Below are 21831 nucleotides of genomic sequence, written 5' to 3'. Positions count from 1 at the left end.
GGGAGGAAAGAAGATGAACAAAAGGCCTTTTCGCTCCTGTCCTTCGGAGCTCTCTTCAATTCACAGTTCAAAAAAACCCTAAATAATTTAATTTTTCTGGTCCGTTTTTTGCTCTCTCTGTGGCTGTGTTACGCGTAGACGAATGTCTCTTTGATCTTGGTTTCATTTTGCTGAGTTTCGGCGTAATATTTGAGCTGCAAAAGCATAATTTTATCTGGTGTTCTCGGAATTTTATTTGCCGTATTTGGATAGGTATTTGGATCGGGGAGTTGAACGATTTTAAGTTGGCGGAGGGAAATTCGTTTTTGAATTTAGGAGTTGATTAATTGTTCGACTTTGTTTTTCTTTTATCGGAAAATTTGGAATTGTGGCGAGATTATTGAAATTTAGGATTTGAATTCGATGGGGGAAGAAGATTCCGCTGGTGTGCCTCCGAAGAAGGCTCAATCAGATGGTGCAGCGTTGAGTAATTCTTCGTCATCGGATATTCCGTCTAAGAAGCTCGCTAGGCAGCTCGATTTCACTGGCTATGGAGGCGCTCCGCATCCTCAATCTCATTCAAACTCGCATTCACAGTCGCAGACTCCATTAGTTTCTCAGAATCTTCAGCAAGCTCAGCCGAAGCCACAGCCGCAGATGGTGGCCGCGTCGATCGCACCTTTGGCGCCTCATTCGTCAGTTAGAACTGTGTAAGTCTCTATAATCTCGCTTGCTTAATTTAATGTTCAATCGTAGTATAGAATTAGAAACTTTATGCCATCGATCCAAATGAGATATTGTTTAATTCGATTCATTTCATATGAAGCCGCTTGAGCTTGTGGATTCACTGTAAGATTTACAAGTTCATCATTTGGATTTAGATAGATTCTGCTATTAAAAATTGCTCAGTAAATAACTTCTGCATTAAGCCATTTTATACTAATGAACGATGCTTTTTTCTTGAATAGGAAATCAGAATCCCCTATGTCAAGAGCAAGGCCTGCTGTTGAAGCTAAAGATAGTACTCCTAAGAAGCAAAAACAGTGTAACTGTAAACATTCGCGGTGTCTAAAATTGTAAGTTCTTGATCTTTCGAGCTTATTACAAACATATCGTAGCCCGCACTACTGAATTTAGCTTATTACGAACATTTTCTAAGAATTTCTGTGATGACACTGATAAAGTAGATGCTCATGTGCATTTGTGTATGTTACGAAACTCATTTTGGTGCTTCGAGTCGTTTTTTCCTCATTTAGCTATCATTCACGGTGTCTATGTTTGAGGATTCATCACTATTTGTCTCCATGTTCGATCATATCTTCAACGTGCGTGTTTACAACTGGAATTAAATTATTGTGTTTATAAATCATTTGAAATTTAATGCTGTCAACTTGAGCAGGTACTGTGAATGCTTTGCTTCTGGAATATACTGTGATGGCTGCAACTGCTTAAATTGTTATAACAATGTTGAAAATGATGCTGCTAGAAGAGAAGCAGTCGAAGCTACATTAGAGCGTAATCCAAATGCGTTTCGACCAAAAATTGCTAGCAGTCCTCATGGAATGCGGGACAACCGAGTATGACAGTTTTTTTAATAACAATTGCTCTACCTTTTGTTCATATCATAGCTTGTCATTTGCTGAAGCTGTAAAAAATTTGGTGCTTCTAGTTATATACGTAGATTAGATGAAGTTGTACTGCAACGAGCATGTCGTCAGATATGTGTACATATCTACCGTGGAACATGTCGATGAAATTTGTGATGGACTGTTTTGAATTCATGCAGGAGGAGGCGGGGGAGCTGCTGATGTTGGGTAAGCACAACAAGGGATGCCACTGCAAGAAATCGGGTTGTCTCAAAAAATATTGCGAGTGTTTCCAGGCGAACATTCTCTGCTCGGAAAATTGTAAATGCATGGACTGCAAGAATTTTGAGGGAAGTGAAGAGAGACAAGCTCTTTTCCATGGAGACCATGGTAACAATATGGTATTCATTCAGCAGGCAGCTAATGCTGCCATAACTGGAGCTATTGGCTCCTCTGGTTATGCTTCACCTCCTGTTTCCAAAAAAAGGAAAGGTCAAGAACTCTACTTTGGATCGACGGCCAAGGAACTATCAACTCATAGACCAGTAGCATTTCAACAGGTGAACCAGATAATTTAGTATAATATAAGACAATGTCTCACCATTTAATTTTTTTTATAGAAATTTATTAATATCCATGTAACGGCCCAAGCTCACTGCTAGCACAGATATTGTCCTCTTTGAGATTTCCCTTTTGGGCTTCCCCTCAGGGTTTTTAAAATGCGTCTGCTAGGGGGAGGTTTCCACACCCTTATAAAGAATGCTTTGTTCTCCTCCCCAACCGACGTGGGATCTCACAATCCACTCCCTTTCGGGGCCTAGCGTCCTCGCTGGCACTTGTTCCCTTCTCCAATTGATGTGGAACCCCCCAACCCACTCCCTTTGGGGCCCATCGTCTTTGCTGGCACACCGCCTCGTGTCCACCCCCCTTCAGGGCTCAGCCTCCTCGTTGACACATCGCTCGGTGTCCGGCTCTGATACCATTTGTAATAAGCCCAAGTCCACCGCTAGCAAATATTATCCTCTTTGGGCTTTTCCTTTCGGACTTCTCCTCAAGGTTTTTAAAATGCGTCTGCTAGGGAGAGGTTTTCGCACCCTTATAAAAAATGCTTCGTTCTCCTCCCCAACCGATAGTGGGATCTCACATGGATAATGTTGTTCTTAGTAAGCTTTGTGTTAATAGGACTGCTATTGTACTGATCAGAGATTGTAAACTGTACATGGCAGGCAAATCATGTCAAAGCCACTGCTCCTCCGTTACCATCCTTCCCCATTGCTGGTGTCGGAAGTCCATCATTGTTGGGTCCCTCAAAGTTTACATATAGGTATAATCGCTTTGATTCAATGTGATGTTGGCCATATGCTTGTTTTTAGGGCTGATGTGTGTAATTTTTGAAGGTCTTTAATGGCAGACATCATTCAATCACAAAATTTGAAGGATCTTTGCTCTGTTTTGGTTGTGCTATCAAGTGAAGCTGCCAAAACATTTCAAGGTATTGTGATTTTTTTGATTCGAACTTGTAGGAAGTTCGGCAGAAGTTGTTGAATGGATCTCTTAAATACTTCTTTTTCACAATCCAGATCAAACAAATGCTACAGAAAAGCAAGCTGATTGTCAGATAGAAACTTCTGTTGCATCATCCAATCAAGATACGTCGCAGAAAAAAGATGTATCGAACGAGAAAGCTGCAGCCGATGATCGTTCAAGCGCAAACCAGACCAACAAAACCACCACTGATGATTCCAATTCAGATGGTGGTGATGTGCCAAAGGGCGCGACCATGTCTCCCGGAACATTGGCTTTGATGTGCGACGAGCAAGATACAATACTAATGGCTGCTGCTTCCCCCAACAGATTAATGGGTCCTGGCTGCAGCACATCTTCACAACTGCCCCACAGACAAGACATGTCAGAGGTCTATGCCGAGCAGGAGAGGATCGTCCTTACGAAGTTTCGGGATTGTCTCAATAGACTCATCACTTTAGGAGAAATAAAAGGTAAGTTTTTCTGTCTGCTTTCTGTCTATTTTCGGGATTGTCTCGGTAGCTTAAATCATCGTCATCGTTGAGAAAAGTCTTAGATTCTTTGGACAGATGGTTGTCTATGGGTTTTAAAATGCATTTGATTCCAAAATCATAAAGCATAAAATACTCTTTATCCTACACGTTTTTCGAGTCATACGCTACATTTTACAGCATCGTCCTTCTATGAAGGATGAACTTGCCATTTCGAGTACGTGCATTGTCAGATACTTACTAGCATCAATCCTGTTTCTAACTCTGATCTTTCTGTCTATGGAAATAAAATAAGAACAGTTGCTCTGTTTTCATATCATAATAGAGCGCAAATATTTCCTTAAAACTGATGGGTTCTATTTCCTTGTACATTACAGAGACACAGTGTTCCACTTTAGCCAGAAGTGAAGTAGGTAACCAAGAACACTCACTCAACCATGGCACTACAAATTCTAGAACCGAAACGCAAACTCATTTGGACCAACTCAACAATAAAGTTACGAAATCTTCGATCCCACCGTTGGGGAAGACCACGCAGACGGTAACCGCTGCAGTCATGACCCTTAGTAACGATCAGCGACAGAAAGTTTTGCCTCTGTCGTGAAGAAACTGGTAATATCAAACCAAAACTGACCCATCAGAGTTGGCAAACAGAAATGTAGCCTTGTGTTATCCATCAATCTGATATTTACCGTCCCGACCCTCATTCGGGTTATCCACACTGCGCTGACCTGACCTATCAGAGTTGGAAGCTATATTTGGACAAAAACGTCCCACGGGTTCCTACATGATTAATGTAAGTTAATTTTCATTTAGATTTGATATTGAGTTTCCCATCTTAGCTTTGTAATTGTAGTTATTTTTCCTCCTGTTTAGGAGAGGTGGAAGATAGGGATTGTTGTTTTCATATTTCTAGATCAAAAGAGAAATGGAAATCCTTTGCATAACTCATTTCTGATGTGATCATACATTATCATCTCAAGGCTAGAAATTTACTGTTGAATTTTGCACCCTTTTTTTTCTTCATTTTGAGTTGTCTCATAAACTTTGAATTATTTGCTTTCATAGCCTTATTATTATTTTAAAAAAAAAATTAAAAAGTTTTTTTTAGGAGTAAACAACTAATGGTAGAGGGCATGAAAAAAATTTAAAATTATATCCGATAAATATTGCTACTATATGTATATATATTTTTTTAATTTTAAAAAATTTAAAGTTGTTTGATTATTGTTTACGATTAAATTTACAAGTATGAAATCTCGAAAAGTACTTCAAATTTGAATCATGTCGTTATTAAAAAAATATGTAATTTTTTTTAAAATCACTATCCAATAATTATGAGAGGGGTATGAATTCATCGAATTGTCTCATTTAAGAGATATTAAATACCATTCCAACTCTAAGTTAACCCCTACCTCCCATGATTGAACTATTAACATAACAATGCAATCCAAACCATTCCAAAGCCTTTATTATTTCTTTTGCAAATAAGCGATTTGCAAAAGGGAAGCTAATATTACAACTGAGATTTTTTACATTACTGAACTTATTGCAGGATGATTGGGTAAAGGAAGCTTCTCTTAGAGTCGGGATTTCGACGATACGTCTTCTGCAATGGCTTCGCTCTGCAAGTAAGCGAAAAGTGTCACGTTACCATTCATACACAGCCAATAATGTCAATGAGAGAAGAAAAGAGATGTTACCAGAGGTATGCCTCTGGCTGCTCTATCCTCTAAATACTTGCAGGGCTTGAAGACATCACCATATTGTTCTGACCATTTCTTGAGACTTGTATACACATGTTTTGGCTCAACCAGATCTGCCCAAAAGAGGATGCCACCGCTGCAAAAGAGAGGAGCATACTTCATTGGCAGGCGACCAAGAGGTCATACGTTCAAACCCACATGTTGTCGAACTAATACATAGTTACGGCTCGAGAGGTTTGGAAATATCAAATTTGGCCTCTACGACTTTAAGAAACTTGGAATTTAGTCCATATGATTTTAAATGTGAGAATTAGCCTCTATGATTCGGTAAAACCCTCGTAAATAGGCAATAGTCCAAACCGTAGGGGACTATGAACTTTTATCAAACTAGAAGGACCGAAATCTAACTTTTAAAATCTTAGGAACTAAATTCTAACTTTTTTCAGACTCGAATCTAGCTATGGAGCAGACATAAACATCAATCTGTCAATTTCGCTTTCTTCCAGAGAACGATGAATATGGCAACCTAGTATATTCTAATAAGATCATAGTAATCTGAAAAAGATGACAAGTGAGTGAAGTCGTAATACCGATAGGAAGGAAAGCTCATTCCGAGAACAGTTGCAACATCAAGGTCAGACGGTCTAACGACGATTCGTTCTTCGACCACTCGACATCCCTCATTTACCACAGGAAAGAGTACCATTTCCAAAATTTGCTGATCAGAAATGGATATAGGCTGCCGGAAGCAAGCAAAAATATTTAATAAACAAACAGCAATTAAGTGCATATTGCGTGTTCACGTTTAGACAAAGGGCCTTCGGTTATCACGTTTTTAAGTACCTTTCCACTGGGAATAAGGTTGGCAATGCGCCTAGACTCCTCCAGAATTGGTAAAATTGAAGGATCAGGCTTTGGTTTGCTTCCTTTCTCATAGATATAGAAACCCCGACCGTTGTTTTTACCTGCAAGATGGAAATGCATAAACATGAATCATTTTGGAGAAGCACGCATACACAAAAAATGTGTTATTCTCAGTACCCTCACGACCATTTTTCCTCATCAGGTCAATCAATGGCGAGACGAAAACTCGATCAGGGAATGCAGCCGAAAATTCCTTCGCTACAGCAGTTGCCACTCCATATCCGCTTAAATCCTGAAGTCTGTGTGCATAAGAATCAATCAAGATGGTAACTACTTGAGTGCTGTTTGATAACCAACGTTTGCCTTATAAATCTGTCAAAATTGTATTATCTTGAGAGAGAGAGATAAAGAAGACTACCAAATGAACAGCCCCGATCAGGCATCAATCATTAGTAAATGAAGATAATAAGAGAAAAAAAACAAAAGAACTAGTACCAAGGAATTGACTTACTGGAAGGGGCCTAAGGGGAGACCAAAACCGGTGATCAACCGGTCAATTCTGATCGGGTCTACGCCTAAGTGAACCAAAAAAAATGCAGCCTGAGAATATGGAAAAAATGCACGATTGACTGCAAATCCAGTGCGGTTGCCCACAACAATAGGAACCTTCTTTATAACTTTTCCAACGGTCATAAGATCAAGAATCACTTGTGGAGAAGTCCTTTCTGACCGTATAATTTCTAGGAGTGGCATCACGTGAGCAGGACTGTGCATTGTAGAGAGAGAGGTGAACAAAAGATGTTAATAATTAGTCAAAAAATCAGGAGACAGAAATTATACAAAAGAGTCTACACGATATGAAATATGACAATAAAAACAAGTTTTGTTCTTTCTTACTGTGTATTTCACACAATACAAGAAAATAACCATGAGATGCCCCTGTATATTGAGTGCCAAAGAGGGCTTCACAGTAACCATTTGCATTCAAGTTATCATGAAAAACCTGATCCTGGTATGTTGTACTCGAAAGAAACTGCTATGTTGTAACGGCCCAAGCCCACTGCTAGCAGATATTGTCTTCTTTGGACTTTTCCTTTCGGGTTTTCCCTCAAGGCCTTTAAAACGCGTCCGCTAGGGAGAGGTTTTCCACACCCTTATAAAGGGTGTTTCGTTCTCCTCCCCAACCGATGTGAGATCTTACATATGTTCTTTGAATTGAACTAGAACATTTATTTGACTCCTACGCACTATATATCAGAAAGCAAAGAAAAGTACATGTGTAACGACCTAGATCCACCGCTAGCAGATATTATCCTCTTTGGGCTTTCCCTTTCGGGTTTCCCCTCAAGGCTTTAAAACGCGTCTGCTAGGGGAAGGTTTCCACACCCTTATAAATGGTGGCTTGTTCTCCTCCCCAACCAATGTGGGACATCACAACATGCATTCAATTTTCTGTGGAAAACAACGTTCCTCAAATGATTCGATCAATTCTGGTTGATTGATCCTCGAGATTCAATTCTGGTTGATTTTGATTTGCACAGGATTTGCAGAAATGAACATAAACTTAAATTAAAACAAAATTGGAATATGACCTGAAAAAGTGTGCTCCAATGATTCGATCAATGGATCTAGTTTTTTCTCCAACTAGATTGAGGTCGATAGTCGACGTATTAGTTGCTAAGATACAGTGAGGAGGGCAAACTTTCTCAATTTCACTAAATATTTTTTGTTTAAGGGGAACATTCTCAACAACGGCCTGCAAAAATGAGTTCATCTTGGCTGTCAGTACTACATTCAAATTAAAAGGAGAATGCATGATTTTTATTCTGGAAGTGAGAAAAAAGTCAGAAAGATTGTAATAAAACAATAGTAATCTGATGCCACATCGAATCCCGTGTCATTGTAATTCAGGTAACATTGCTGTTGAAAAAAAGAAAATCTGCATTGTCACTACTGTAGCAGAAATTAAGAATTCACCTCAATCACCATATCTACATCTTTGAAGTCTGAATAATCCAATGCGCCTTTAAGAATCAGAAGAGCTTTATCAGCCTTATTTTGTGTCAGCTTGCCTTTCACTACTAAGCCTCCAATATTTGCTGTCAAATAAATAATGAATATAATTTAAAGGACAATAAAGTTCAATGATGCACAATACATAATATTGGCAAGCATGCATTTTATAATTTTAGTTACCATGCATTGATACAGTGAATGTAACGACCCAGATCCACCGATAGCAAATATTGTCCTTTTTGGTCTTTCCCTTTCGGGCTTCCCCTCAAGGGTTCAAAACGCGTCTGCTAGAGGAAGGTTTCCACACCCTTATAAACGGTGGTTGTTCTCCTCCCCAACCAATGTGGGATATCACAATCCACCCCCCTTCGGGGTCCAGCGTCCTCGCTGGCACTCTTTCCTTCCTCCAATCGATGTGGAACAGCCCCCAAATCCACCCCACTTTGGGGCTCAGCGTCCTTACTGTCACACCGCCTCGTATCTAACCCTCCTTCGGGGAATAGCGAGAAGGCTGGCACATCGTCCAATGTCTGACTCTGATACCATTTGTAACAACCCAGATCCACCGCTAGCAAATATTGTCCTCTTTGGGCTTTCCCTTTCGGGCTTCCCCTCAATGCTTTAAAACGCGTCTGCTAGGGTAAGGTTTCCACACCCTTATAAATGGTGGTTTGTTCTCCTCCTCAACCAATGTGGGACATCACAGTGAAAAGTCAATATATCTCATGTTCATATATCCAACTCATTCACAATATATAAGCAATAGCATTAACAAGACCGACTCGGGTATGGCATCCTAGACAGAAGTTGGACATAATTCAAAACATTTTGTTATGACCTAGCAAGCATTCAGAAAATGAGACTATAACAATCAAGTAACATGAAAATCCCACCTTCAATCATTCTTATTCCCTTTTGAAGATATTCAGCATTGATTTCCTTAAGAACAACATGGATGTTGCTTAAAATAAGAGCTGTTGCAATGCCAGAACCCATTAAACCACCCCCAATAACAGCAACTTTCTTCACTAGTCTTGGTTTAAGGCCACGATCAGTTACATTTGGTACCTGGGAAGTTCAGAGGTACAGTAATCAGTGACACAGAATCAGCAATGAATAATCTGGAAACCATAAATAAAATTGGAGAAAGACATGCTAAAGTGTAGGTAGGTGGAATACATCATGGGAGTGGTTTCCCATTTTGGTAGGGTTAGAAGGGAGAGGGTCTTGAGTAGTTTCTTGCATCAACGATGTACCTTCGATATTGCACGCTGGGCAAAAAAGACATGAACAAGACCTTTTGCAGTGTCTGTTACTATAAGTTCCTTGAATACTTTGTCCTCCTGCCACAATCATTGTTAAGTTAGTAACCTAACCACCAGCAGTAACAAGCTAGATATTGTTGAAATATCATCACTAGCCCAATAGAGTCAAGCCCAATAATTGTACTAGCCCAATAGAGTCAAGCCCAATTATTGTACGAGCCCAGTATATTTATTTTAGTAGAGATTTTAGGAGAAAGAGATCTAGATATTTTAGGAGAAAGATTCAGATTTGTTAGGTCTAGATTTAGATTGGTTAAATATAGATTGTTTAGGCTCAGTATTCTACCTAGGTTATTCATCCAAGAAATCCAAAAACAATAAAAAGCAGTAGTATTCTACAGGTGTCTTGTATTCTCTTCTCGATTGGTGTTAATAAAGAGTGCAAGTGTTTCCCACAGTGAGTTGTGTTCAACATTTGGTATCAATTCTTGAGGTTTATTGGAAGTGAGTGTCCCACATTGGTTAATTTAGTGGAAGATCATGGGTTTATAAGTGAGGAATACTAACTTCATTGGTATGAGGCCTTTTGGGGAAGCCCAAAGCAAAGCCATGAGAGCTTATGCTCAAAGTGGACAATATCATACCATTGTGGAGAGTCGTGATTCCTAACAGATATTCCAAGGAAAAAATACACCATAAAACAGCATGTGCAGAATCTAAGATAAAGGTACCTTTAGAATCCCTCTATATCCTCCACGAACTATTCCCTCTTCAATAACATCAATACACGCAAGGTGCTGAGGCATGTTGGGCGCTATCTTTTTTGCCTGCTCTCTAGCAGATGTTAATACCACACGAGCTTCAGCCAGGGACCCAATTTTGTCTGTCCTATGAAGAGTACGGATCCATGGCTTGCGTCTATCAGCAATATCTAAAGCCCACTTTCTAGCTACTTTCAGCAACTCATCGGGACTGACAATGGCATCAATAAGGCCTAGCTTCTTTCCTTCTTCCGACGTGATTGTTTTAGATAACTGCATAAAATGCAAGATTAAAGAGAATAATCACACTGTATGCTGAAGACTAAATGGCATATTAATCTTGTTTTTTTTAAAAAAAAAGTATATATTGTTACCTAATAAACAATAGCAACTATCCAAATTCCTCAGTATATTAGCCTATCCCAACCCTTTACAGATTCCAAAACAGTGTCATAAAAAACCAAAGCAGAAAAGAGAATATTTAGCATACCAGCATCATTTCAATAGCCTTTGACAGACCTATAAGTCTGGGAAGTCGTTGAGTGCCTGATAAATTGAACAGTACACCAGAAAAACAGTATTAAGACACCGAATGCTACATTCCTCATAGTTGAGAGTTTGAGAATGTGTTCAAAGTAAGACTTACCTCCAAACCCTGGAATTACTCCAAGTGTCAACTCTGGTAAACCAAGTTGAACTTTAGGTACAGCTATACGTGCATGACTTGCCTGCATAAAGATGAATGATGTGATAGAAAAGGTCCAAAAAATGAAGCGGGGGTAGAATGAGACAGTGTTCAACATGAAGCACGAACCAAAGCCATTTCTAACCCTCCCCCCAAAGCAAGTCCTTCAATGGCAGCAACAATTGGTTTCTTGGCATCTGCACTTACGGAAAAAATAACACTAGATGATGGAGATTCATTTTCATAAACAACAAGTCTCATTGAACAATGAAATTTGTCGGACAATAGGTAGGGTGATACTAAAACATGACATGAGAAGAACCTTCCATTGTGTTGACTGTAATATCAACAGTGACATCAGGCATGATAGATATATCCCCTGGAATTTCAGACCATTTGAAAAGGTAAGCTCTCAAACCAATCTATCCAGCGTTAAATGCTTAACTTGAATTAATATAAACGCACCAGTCTTGTGAATCCTTTCGAAAACATTGATGTCGAATCCACCAGAGAACCGCCCGCCTTTGCCTTCCGTAAATTAAATTAAACATTCAAAATAAGAATGGAACATTAAAACCAAGCTTTAAAACGTGTAAATTCCCAAAGCTTTGAAATGTGTCTGCTAGGGGAAGGTTTCCACACACGTTATAAAGGGTATTTTGTTCTCCTTCCCAACCACTATGGGACATCACAATCCACCCCCTTCAAGGCCGAGCGTCCCTAGCACATCCAAGGGTATTTTGTTCTCCTTCCCAACCACTATGGGACATCACAATCCACCCCCTTCAAGGCCGAGCGTCCCTAGCACATCCACACGCTTATAAAGTGTCTTTTGTTCTCCTTCCCAACCACTGAGGGACATCACAATCCACCCCCTTCAAGGCCCTGGCACATCCACACCCTTTAAAGGGTGTTTTGTTCTAAACCAATGTGGAACATCACAATCCACCTCCCTTCAGGGCCCAGCGTCCTCGCTGGCACTTGTTCCTTTCTCCAATTGATGTGGGACCCCCACCAAATCCACCCCCTTAGGGGCCAGTAGCGTCCCTACTGGCAGACCGCCTTGTGTCTACCCCCTTCGGAAAACAGCAAGAAGGCTGGCACATCGTCCGGTGTTTGGTTCTGATACCATTTGTAACGACCCAAGCAGGCACACCGTCTCATGTCTACCCCCCCTTCAGAGAACAGCAAGAAGGCTGGCACATCGTCCAGTGTCCGGTTCTGATACTATTTGTAACCCTTTCGGCAAGCTTTATAACGCATCTGCTACGAGAAGGTTTCCACACCCTTAAATGGTGTTTTGTTCTCCTCCCCAATCAACGTGGGACATCACACTTTCTTACTTATAAACCATAATCATTCCCTAAATTAGCCAAGGTGGGACTCCCTCCCAACACAACACAAAGAGGCTACTTGTTCCGAGTAAAACCAAGCGAAAATCACAAAATTCTTGAAGTAATTTCCAACCAAATCAATTAACCAGCATATGCTCGAAACACTAAGCTGGAGAATGAAACATACCAGTCAAAACGACAGCTCTCACATCATTTCTCCTCATCGCCTCATCAAATTTCGACTTCAAGACAGGAAACACTGCATGTCCAGGAACAAGAATCCAAAAGGCAAACAAAATCACAACGCAAAAGAAAGAACGACAAAAGGAAAAAAGAAAATAGAGAAAGAAGGATTGTCAAACTTACTGGAAATAGCTAGAGCGTTCACAGGAGGATTAGACATGGTGATCACCGCAACGCCATCGTTTCCCACCTCCGTGGTGACCGTAGGCCTCGCCATGATCAACAAGCTTCCAATAAGCTGCTGCGTCTTCAACCTTCTCTCTATATTTCAATAAAGAAGCCCACTCGGGACGCAAATTAAATGAATTTGAGCTCGTTTATTGCTTTGAAAATGAGTGGGCTGAAGATTTATACGGCTTGTTGCAACTCCGTTGTCTTTTATAGCCTTACAAACTACCAAATTTTAGAAAGCATGAAATTAATAACTTTAGAAATAGAAAAAACAACCGCCAACTAATTAATTTAGTGGTTCCACCATTCGAAAAAGGGTATCCATTTCAACCCTAGAGAAGGTCTAGTATGACTATCTTTAACAATTTCTCCCTTAAACTGATTGCAGAGATGCTTTCAGTCTACTCGTGGTACTACACACATACCCATTGACTCACGTAGTTTTATGAATACATCCAGTTTCAGTGGTTTTGTCGTAACATCTGCAACTTGTTCTTGTGTGACACAATGCTTCACCTCAATAACTCCATATTTGGTCAAATCACGTAAGAAATGAAACCTCACATCAATGTGTTTGCTACGTCCATGCATAATTGGATTTTTGAATAGCTTAATAGTGGAACTGTTTATCACGTAACTTAGTGATACACTTCTCTTGAAAATGACCAAGTTTTTTCAAAACTCTCCTCATTTATACCCCTTGACAAGCACAAGACTCGGCTGCCACAAATTCTGCTTCAGTAGTGGACAACGTAACTATAGGTTGGTTGTTTTTTGGAGGACCAAGACACCGCTCCATCACTAAATGAGAACACATAGCTAGAAGTGCTTTTGCTGTCAATTATATCCTCTGCATAATCACTATCAGTATATGCTATCAACTCTTCATTACCCCTCTTCGACGAAGAATTCCCAAATCTACCGTACCTTTTAAGTATCTCAATGCTCTCGCAGCTTTCAAATGGAACTCTGTTGGACTTACCATAAATCTACCGTAAGATTTATTAGAACTTCGACGTAATAAAGTGTTGGCGGGTCTTTTATTTTATTGGCTGAAACGACGACGTTTGGGACTCCGATGTAAGACAAAGTAAAACCCTTCTAACTCTTCGAAATCCATTTCCATTACAGTTCAAGCTTAAGGAGGTCTTCAATGGCGTCCTTGAAGGCAGTCTCTCGGTTATCATCTCGCCTGCACTCTCTTGCTTCGAAGCTCAACAAAAGATCTTCATCTTCTGATCCATCTCCGTTTAAATCGACTTGTCAATCTCGTCTCTCCGCACCTTCTACATCGCGTCTTTCTTGCACTTCGCGGTGAGATTCCTCTCTCTTATTCATTTCCTATCTCATTCGTCATACCGTCACAGAATCATTAGTCACGGAACGAAATTCTGTTCAATTTCTTACTGTGGAATAAATTTTTGCAATAGGTTACCATTGGAGTTGAGCAGCCAGGGGTCACTGATGCCACTGCACAGTGCCATAGCTTCAGCAAGATTGATCTCGAGTCTGGCCATTGAATCTCGAGGATGGGGTTTAGTTCCTCAGGGTACGTTTTGCTTAAGTTTCTTCTAGCACTTGATTTTAGTGAATGCCGGTGTTTCTCTATAATATAGGAGGTTTTATACCTTTTAGGATCTGATCATAATTCGGGTCAAGTTCAATGCATGTCTTGTGGAATGCCAGTACGGTTGAAGAAATCTGCCTTTGCTACTTGAAGGAATACATCACCTTCAGTGGTGTATGAAGGAAACAACCCCAAGGATGCAACCAACTTTAGTTTTTGAACCGAAGTTGAACATAACTGACCATATATGAGATGGAGCCATAGTCTTTTGCAGAATTTTAGCATTAATCTGGTTTTTTGTAACAGCCCAAACCCACCACCAGTAGATATTATCTGCTTTGGCCCTTTACGCATCGCGTCACCCTTACGGTTTTAAAACGCGTCTACTAGGGAGAGATTTCTACACCATTATAAGGAATGTTTCGTCTCCTCTCCAACCGATGTGAGATCTTTCAATCCACTACCTTGGAGCCTAGCGTCCTCGCTAGCATACCGTCTGGTGTTTGGCTCTGATACCATTTGTAACAGCCCAAACCCACCACTAGTAGATATTGTCCGCTTTGGCCCGTTACGTATTGCCATCAGCCTCACGGTTTTAAAACGTGTCTACTAAGTTGAGATTTCCACACCCTTATAAGAAATGCTTTGTTCTTCTCTCCAATCGACATGGGACCTTTCAACCTAACTGACCATATATGAGATGGAGCCATTGTCTTTTGCAGAATTTTAGCATTAATCTGGTTTTTCAACAACTTCACTGTGGTAGCTTATGTTTATCAGTTTATTTGTTGGCTCTTCTAATTTATCACCAAGCTTCAAAGATACCCAAGTGATGTAGTTTTCAACTAGTTGATGGTGGATAATTTTTCTGATCTTCAATTTATGTGCAACCATCAACAGCTTTTGTGATGCATATCTCAATTGTAGTGTCATTGCATCATTTTTATTCTATCTCACAGTGAAAACAAACCTACCTGAAGAAAGTAATCTACTTGATATGTTTTGTTCATTGTAAAATGTAATCAATACTAACTTCCAATGGCTAGAAGTTGGTAGCATATTGTTCCTTGCCCCTCTTGCGCCTGAACCCTCATAATGTATTCTTGTCTTGGGTGGGTAGGATGATAATGACCCCTTGTTCGTTCTCTTCTGGTTCACTGGGAAGTTTTTGGGATTTTTATTTGGTTCGTATGGACTTGAGTGGCATTTCCGAAAGCTGTGGGTTCTGTACTTCAGATGTTACGTTCAAATTTCAGAAACCAGATTAAATTGATTCTAGATTGCTTATCTTTGTAAGGCTTGGAACATGAAAATAATAGGAAGCTTCACGGAAATTGAGATAATCAAATTTTTGGTATCTTCTTGTCTCTTAAACTTTGGTTAGATGTCTTGTACTCTGTCTCCTCTCTTATATATTCATTACAGTATTCGTAATACTGTTCTTTTGAAAATACAACCTTTTCCCGGAAATAAACACTGATTGAAACTTTTGTGCTCGATAAATTTGAGGAGAGTGTGAATGTAGAGGGTAAGAAAATCATTTAGGGGCGTTTAAGGCATGAGTTGAGCATCTTTAAGCTTGGGTTTAGTAAGTCTAGGGGTTTAAATTAAAGGTTTGGGAAGCCTGGTTAAGGAAAATGGTGTTGGGATGCAGCTTTAGAAAGCATAGGTTTAGGAACACTGTCTCAGAGTATGTTATCGCTCAAACTCATTGATTTCTCCAATAAATTATGTCTTGGAAACTCCTCATCCTAAACATTGGTTAGGCTTAGGAAGCCAAATCCATGCCCCAAACGCCCCTTTACAGGTGTTACAAATGTCTTGGAAACTCCTCATCCTAAAATTATCTTTGTCCTTTGATCCGAATAAGTTGTTACCAATGTCTTCTGCATTAGTTCTATGGGAGAAAGTTGTGTATGCAAGTTTATACTCATCATTTGAAGTAGTTTCATGCGCGATAATTTATTGTAAGAGAACCATCTTTGACGTTGTTTTGTCTTTCCTGCAGGTATTTCAATGCCTTTATGACAGTTTCGGTTTGCAGGTAGTTGTTCTCTATAGTTTTCTGTTTGTTGACAATTTTTGAGTTTCTTTTTACTTTTAGCTCGCTACAAGAATATAAATCCTCAATCATTGTCTCAGAATTTCTCTTTTCCTAGACGTTGAATGAGGGTTAAAGTTAGCTTTCAGCTCATAATGATAAATGCGCTTTATGATAACCATTTTGCTCTGAAACATTTATTTTCTTAGACAAGTTCTATTGAAGATTTAGGAATCGAACTGTGTAACAACACTTAAGGACTCGGAGCAGAATGTAGGTTATACATATGTAGGCTTAGAGCTTCTTCTTCTTCTTCTTATTTTTTGGATGAAATCTAAGGGTTTTTATCAGGAGTTCATGAAGTTCGAAAGCTTTTCGTTTTCATGAAATACTAAACAAACCCAAGTGTTTGATACCGAATCTGTACACGAGCTTACGATTATTTTCATTTTCAATGTTGGTATACAAATTACGGTCAAGATATATGCAAATCCTAGGAAAAGAGCCTTATATAAGAAGATGAAAGAAATGAAGATGTTATATTAGTTTCATGTTAACACAACNAAAAAAAAAAAAAAAAAAAAAAAAAAAAAAAAAAAAAAAAAAAAAAAAAAAAAAAAAAAGTACACTGTAAATGTTTCAAACCCCAAGGTTAGAAAAAATAAACTTCTCTTTCCTTTGCAGGAAGGAAGGAAGGCCTACAAAAGAATAGGTTAATAGAATCCTATATGGGTCTGAATATTTAACACTGTTGCAAGTTCAAAACCTCAAACTATCTTTCTCTGTATACTTTATCATCTTCTTTTTACANTTTTTTTTTTTTTTTTTTTTTTTTTTTTTTTTTTTTTTTTTTTTTTTTTGCCAATCTCCCTAAACCTGTGGCCGACTGTTTTATACCGTTGAATGTAGGAGAGAGAAACTAACAGCTCTAGTTAGTCATACATCCAACGGTGTAATGAGTAGCAGCCACAACGTGGCGATCGCATTGAATAACTTTCCCTCCTGTGGATACTACCGTTTGATTAGTGACGAGCAGTTGGACTTCTTAAAGCACTTAGACTCTCGAGCTTCTCTAAGTAGGAAAATCTTTTTTGTGTTGCAATTTTAGCAGGTTTGCTCATAAAATCAATGTCTTCTTGTTGTTTCCAACAACTCTCTTCAATGGCCAATGATCCGAAATTAGGATTGTCTTTGTCAACATCCCAACCCATGAATTCTGAGAGTGTCTTTGAAGCTTCAGAGTCATTAGATCTCGATTTGTCTTCTTCATCCACAGGCAGATTCTTCAAGGACTGCTTGATCGACAATTCTCGAGCCATGGTATCTGCATAAAGTACATCCTCAATCCTAGACATGATATTAAAAGCCAGGCTTTCTATTACCCTTGAATAGCTTTCTAGGATTGCTTGTCCTACATCCTGTCAACAATCAAAGAATATGAAGATTAATAGATTGGTAACGGATCAATAGTGTTGGTTGACCATTTGGATTTGTGCGAAAACGAACGTAATCTTCAAAACCGAAAACTAAGAACAAAATCATTATCAAACAAAACTATCGTGAACAAGTTGGCTCTTACCTTGTTATGTTGGATTTTGGACATATCAAGAGAAGATTGAGAAATCCCAGGAAAATATTGTTTGATTAAGAACAATATGCTTTCAACTCTCTCTTCAAAAATCTCTCTTTTCTCAAAGCTTACTGCTGAACCCCATGAGGACTTTCCATCTTTGTGGTGCATTTTCCTCTTCCATATCACAATTGAGGCCTCAATTCTGTTTTTAAGATCAATAACTTTGTGCTCTGTTGACAAATCCATTGATTTCAGGAATTCATCAGGATTAAAATAATCATCCGTTATGCTCCTGTAGATTGCATCTCCCAAGCTTGTTTTTCCATTCTACAGAAACAGAGTCGAAATCAGCCGGGAACTCGTAAGAAAGACAATTCTATTTGTAAGATTTCTAATAAACCCGACTGTGAAATTGCGATCGAGAAAGATATTCAAGTATAGGGATTAAAATGATATTTTCAGGGAGTTTTTGCTTGCCTTGGGGAGAGACTCAATGTAGCTTTCAGGTACTTCCATTTCTGTTAAAACTTGAGCATTTATGGCCATGGCTGCTTTTAAGATTTGGTTCACAGATTCCTTTACAAATAGCAGCCATTTTCTAGTAGCTTCTGATAGCCCATTGGGAGGTACTTTAACTGCTGGTAGCCACCATTTGTCTCCATTTCTCTGTTGTGTGTTATCGTTAGCAGATTCATCATCTCTTGATACATACCAAAATTCTTGTTGTTTACCAAATTGATCTAGGAAACCCTGTTGATCATATTCTAAGTTAGAACTCAAGATAGTCTTAGTTTTATGTTTTGATACGTTCATTACTCATCTATAGAGATATAAAATTGTGTCTATTAGGTTCGTATATTTTCAAAACGTCAATAACCTTTAGACACAAAATTGAAAGTTTAAAAACTTGTAAAACATTTTTTAAAATTTTACGGTTCTCGAAAAAATGTGGATCTCCAAGATGATAGGAACTAAAAGCTAATAAGATACTTACAATTAACATAACATCTAGTTTCGTAAGTGCTGGAATGCTCATGAGCAAATCTTTCCTTTGTACGGTCACCATGATCTATAGCAAAACACAAGCTAGTCTTTAGAATACAAAAACCAAACAAGTATAATCGAAACTTAACTGGTTAAGACATATACTTTCGTTAGAAAAGTTAAAGGTTTAGTTAGGGAGAGAAGGAGGACCTCCATGTCTATTCCAGCTTTTGACTTTTGTTTTGAAGGGATAAATTCAACAATGTGATCGGTTACCGATAAAAACCATTCTATTTCTCTTCTCCATCTTGCTTTCTTCTCCGAAGACAGTGTCTCGAGCTTTTGCTCCCCAAAAGTAGATGCTGTATCGGGTTTTTTTCTTAAATCAGTGCGAACATAATAAGGTCAAAGGATTTATAAAATTAAAAAACATAATAATAATAAACCTGCTAGATTTGTTATGGCATTGGATAATGCAAGAGCAGAAGAAACACCCTTTCCTCCTCCCGACATATCCTCCCCCAATAGCAATTTAGCAAACTTTGCCATCATTAATTCCAATTCTGAACCCAAAAAAACAAAAACAAAAACAAATATTTTACAAGAATTAATTAAAAAAAAATAACTTTTCTTACAAAGAAGAAGAAGAATGTGAAGAACTTACCTGACTTAGGCTGACACCGAGGGCCTCTTGCTCTGATACCACGTGTATCGAAGCACGAAACCGGGTCCTTATTAGTATTGCTCAATGCCCTTCCGATTCGTTCGGGTTGGAGAGAATGCCTAGACTCATCACTCTCTTCTCCACTCTCCAAAATCAAGCTATGTGTTTGTCTTCCAGGAATCTCCACAACTCTCTTCAAATGGAATGATCTTGAATGTTGCAAATTTGGTTGGTGGATGACAGCTCTAACCATTTTGAATCCAATCTTTTGTTTGCTACCAAAAAAAACACCAAAATTTTGAAGCAAACAAGAGATGGGATTTCTCTCTCTCTCTTCTTCTTCTTGTTCTTCTTCTTCTTCTTCTTTGAATTGGGGGAAGCTTGGCTTTGTGATGAAAGGAAAAGGGAAGAGAATAGAGAGGTTTTTTTTTTGTTCCCTTTCTTTCTTTCTTTTCCCTTTTTTTTTTTTTTTTTTTTTTTTGGTGTAATTTGGATCAATAGATTGTGGGGTGCATGTCTAATAAAGAAATAATTAAGGGTTTGAGTGGGAAAGTATTGTTTTAAGTTTGGCCTTTTAATTTAATGGTTGAGAGATCAATGGTGGCAGCAAACTAGGGGGAAACATACATGCACAACTACCATTTCTCTCACCTCTTTTCTCTCTCTAAGTGAATTTTAGAAATTTCCNTTTTTTTTTTTTTTTTTTTTTTTTTTTTTTTTTTTTTTTTTTTTTTTTTTTTTTTTTTTTTTTTTCTTTTGTTGAGAAAAATCTTTGCTTCTTTTACTATTTTCGTAGAAAAAGTAATGTGAAGTTAATCGAGAGCTAATTTCGATTGTAGCTCGGATGGTTGGACATTAATGACTATCTTTTCGAGTTGTGGGTTTGAAACGTTCACTTATTTGTAACGTAGTGTTCTAAAGATAAAATTACTTCCCATATGATGGTTTTATGGTAAAGGGTTAAAAACAATGGGTAAAAGTTGGCTTTAATATTGTTATAAATGTTTGCTTTTTAGAGTTGTTCGAAGTATAACTTAATGGATAAGACATCTGTTATCATTCTAAAAGTCGATGGTTTAATTCATTCATTCACACGATCATTATTAAACTTGAAAATAAAAATGAGTTGCGTTTTTAAATGATCAGTGAATGAATTATTACTAAAATACTAAAAATCATCTGTGTTAATTTGAGTATAGCTGAACTGATTAAATTATTTAAATTCTTCAACTTTTACGTTGTTGAATGAAAAATATCATGATCGAGGGCCATAAATTTATACTTGATATATCGACATCGACATTTCCAATGACTTTATTGCTCCAACTAATCAAATCTTGAAAGACTTTCAAAAGTCCAAAACAGAGTGTTCTTGGCTGCAATGGAGGACGAGCACACCTGGACATGCCTATTCCCAATAAGAGAAGCCATTTCTTTATGAAAAATATAAAATAAATTTGACTTTAATCTAAAAATATATATTAATTTTAAAAAAAAATGAAATATATATTTAAAATTATAAGTTATAGAGAATGTCATATTGCTGCATACATTGTTTGGAGTAATTAGGGATATTTTGGGGATTTTGATTTTTGGGAATTCTTTTTATCTTCAATAATTTTTTTGATAACCTTTATAATGTCAATTAAAAGGAATTCGATCATGATTTATAAAAATAATTTTTATGAATTATTTTGAAAATAAATTATCAAATAGAGCGTTAGTATATCAGAATGATAATAAATAATTTTGGAGGTTGATATGAGAAATAAATTTTGGAGAGGTAATTTGAATTTCCATATTATTTATTGCGATGTCCTACATTGGTTAGAGGAGAATAAACCACCCTTTGCAAGGGTGTAGAAACCTTCCACGTTTTAAAGCCCTGAGGGGAAGCCTGAAAGGGAAAGTCTAAAGAAAACAATATCTGCTAGCGGTGGATATGGGCCGTTACAAATGGTATCAGAGCCAGGCACCGAATGATGTGTCAGCCTTCTCGTTGTTCCCTGAAAGGGGGTAGACATGAGGCGGTGTGTCAGTAAGGACGATGGGCCCCAAAGGGGTGGATTTGGGGGCAGTCCCACATCGATGGGAGGAAGGAAAAAGTGTCAGCGAGGACGCTACGTCCCGAAGGGGGGTGGATTGTGATGTCCCACATTAGTTAGGGAGGAGAACAAACCATCGTTTAAAAGGGGGTGGATTGTGATGTCTCACATTGGTTAGGGAGAAGAACAAACCCCCATTTAAAAATGTGTGGAAACCTTCCCCTAGTAGACGCGTTTTAAAGTCTCTTAATGAGAAACACAAAAATGAAAGCCCAAAGAGGACAATATCTGGTAGTTGTGGAGCTAGGCAATTACATTTATAAACTAAATTT

General features: G+C 38.4%; 4 protein-coding genes across 7 annotated transcripts; 2 read left to right on the top strand and 2 right to left on the bottom strand.

Annotated features, from left to right (window-relative positions):
* The first annotated feature begins 21 nt into the window (after window positions 1–21).
* On the top strand, window positions 22–4583 carry LOC111798469 (protein tesmin/TSO1-like CXC 5). Its single transcript, XM_023681635.1, has 8 exons — window positions 22–689; window positions 948–1055; window positions 1379–1556; window positions 1766–2125; window positions 2792–2889; window positions 2963–3057; window positions 3146–3562; window positions 3958–4583. Exons 1-8 carry the CDS (start codon window positions 403–405, stop codon window positions 4182–4184), a joined length of 1770 nt encoding a protein of 589 aa, XP_023537403.1. The 5' UTR covers window positions 22–402; the 3' UTR covers window positions 4185–4583.
* A 397-nt stretch (window positions 4584–4980) lies between these two features.
* On the bottom strand, window positions 4981–12796 carry LOC111798022 (peroxisomal fatty acid beta-oxidation multifunctional protein AIM1-like). Of its 2 annotated transcripts, none has more exons than XM_023680969.1 (18): window positions 12578–12796; window positions 12399–12470; window positions 11343–11405; window positions 11200–11256; window positions 11007–11074; window positions 10839–10920; window positions 10683–10738; window positions 10163–10465; window positions 9423–9509; window positions 9060–9234; window positions 8128–8249; window positions 7743–7906; window positions 6662–6916; window positions 6337–6449; window positions 6130–6251; window positions 5877–6025; window positions 5284–5422; window positions 4981–5205 (listed from the first exon to the last, which is right to left on the bottom strand). In XM_023680969.1, exons 1-18 carry the CDS (start codon window positions 12669–12671, stop codon window positions 5161–5163), a joined length of 2166 nt encoding a protein of 721 aa, XP_023536737.1. In that variant the 5' UTR covers window positions 12672–12796; the 3' UTR covers window positions 4981–5160. The 2 variants fall into 2 exon arrangements, with proteins under 2 accessions (XP_023536737.1, XP_023536736.1); XM_023680968.1 differs by having other exon boundaries at window positions 6328–6449; window positions 12578–12795.
* Window positions 12797–13714: 918 nt separating this feature from the next.
* On the top strand, window positions 13715–18368 carry LOC111799036. Of its 3 annotated transcripts, XR_002815757.1 has the most exons (5): window positions 13715–13939; window positions 14056–14174; window positions 16201–16236; window positions 18062–18188; window positions 18269–18368. XR_002815757.1 is itself a non-coding variant. In XM_023682421.1 (4 exons), the coding sequence occupies exons 1-3, from the start codon at window positions 13779–13781 to the stop codon at window positions 16218–16220; spliced, it is 300 nt and encodes a 99-aa protein (XP_023538189.1). In that variant the 5' UTR covers window positions 13715–13778; the 3' UTR covers window positions 16221–16236; window positions 18062–18368. The 3 variants fall into 3 exon arrangements, 2 of the variants coding, with proteins under 2 accessions (XP_023538189.1, XP_023538190.1); XM_023682421.1 differs by having other exon boundaries at window positions 18062–18368; XM_023682422.1 differs by lacking the exon at window positions 18269–18368 and having other exon boundaries at window positions 18105–18248.
* On the bottom strand, window positions 17045–20090 carry LOC111799035 (rho guanine nucleotide exchange factor 8-like). The gene is made up of 7 exons (XM_023682420.1): window positions 19455–20090; window positions 19237–19353; window positions 19001–19152; window positions 18801–18875; window positions 18284–18556; window positions 17813–18133; window positions 17045–17651 (listed from the first exon to the last, which is right to left on the bottom strand). Exons 1-7 carry the CDS (start codon window positions 19705–19707, stop codon window positions 17256–17258), a joined length of 1587 nt encoding a protein of 528 aa, XP_023538188.1. The 5' UTR covers window positions 19708–20090; the 3' UTR covers window positions 17045–17255.
* Window positions 20091–21831: the final 1741 nt, after the last annotated feature.

The sequence above is a fragment of the Cucurbita pepo genome, chromosome LG07 (genome assembly GCF_002806865.2).
Source record: "Cucurbita pepo subsp. pepo cultivar mu-cu-16 chromosome LG07, ASM280686v2, whole genome shotgun sequence".
NCBI classification, from domain to species: Eukaryota; Viridiplantae; Streptophyta; class Magnoliopsida; order Cucurbitales; family Cucurbitaceae; genus Cucurbita; species Cucurbita pepo.
This window is presented reverse-complemented; position numbering and strand designations above follow the sequence as displayed.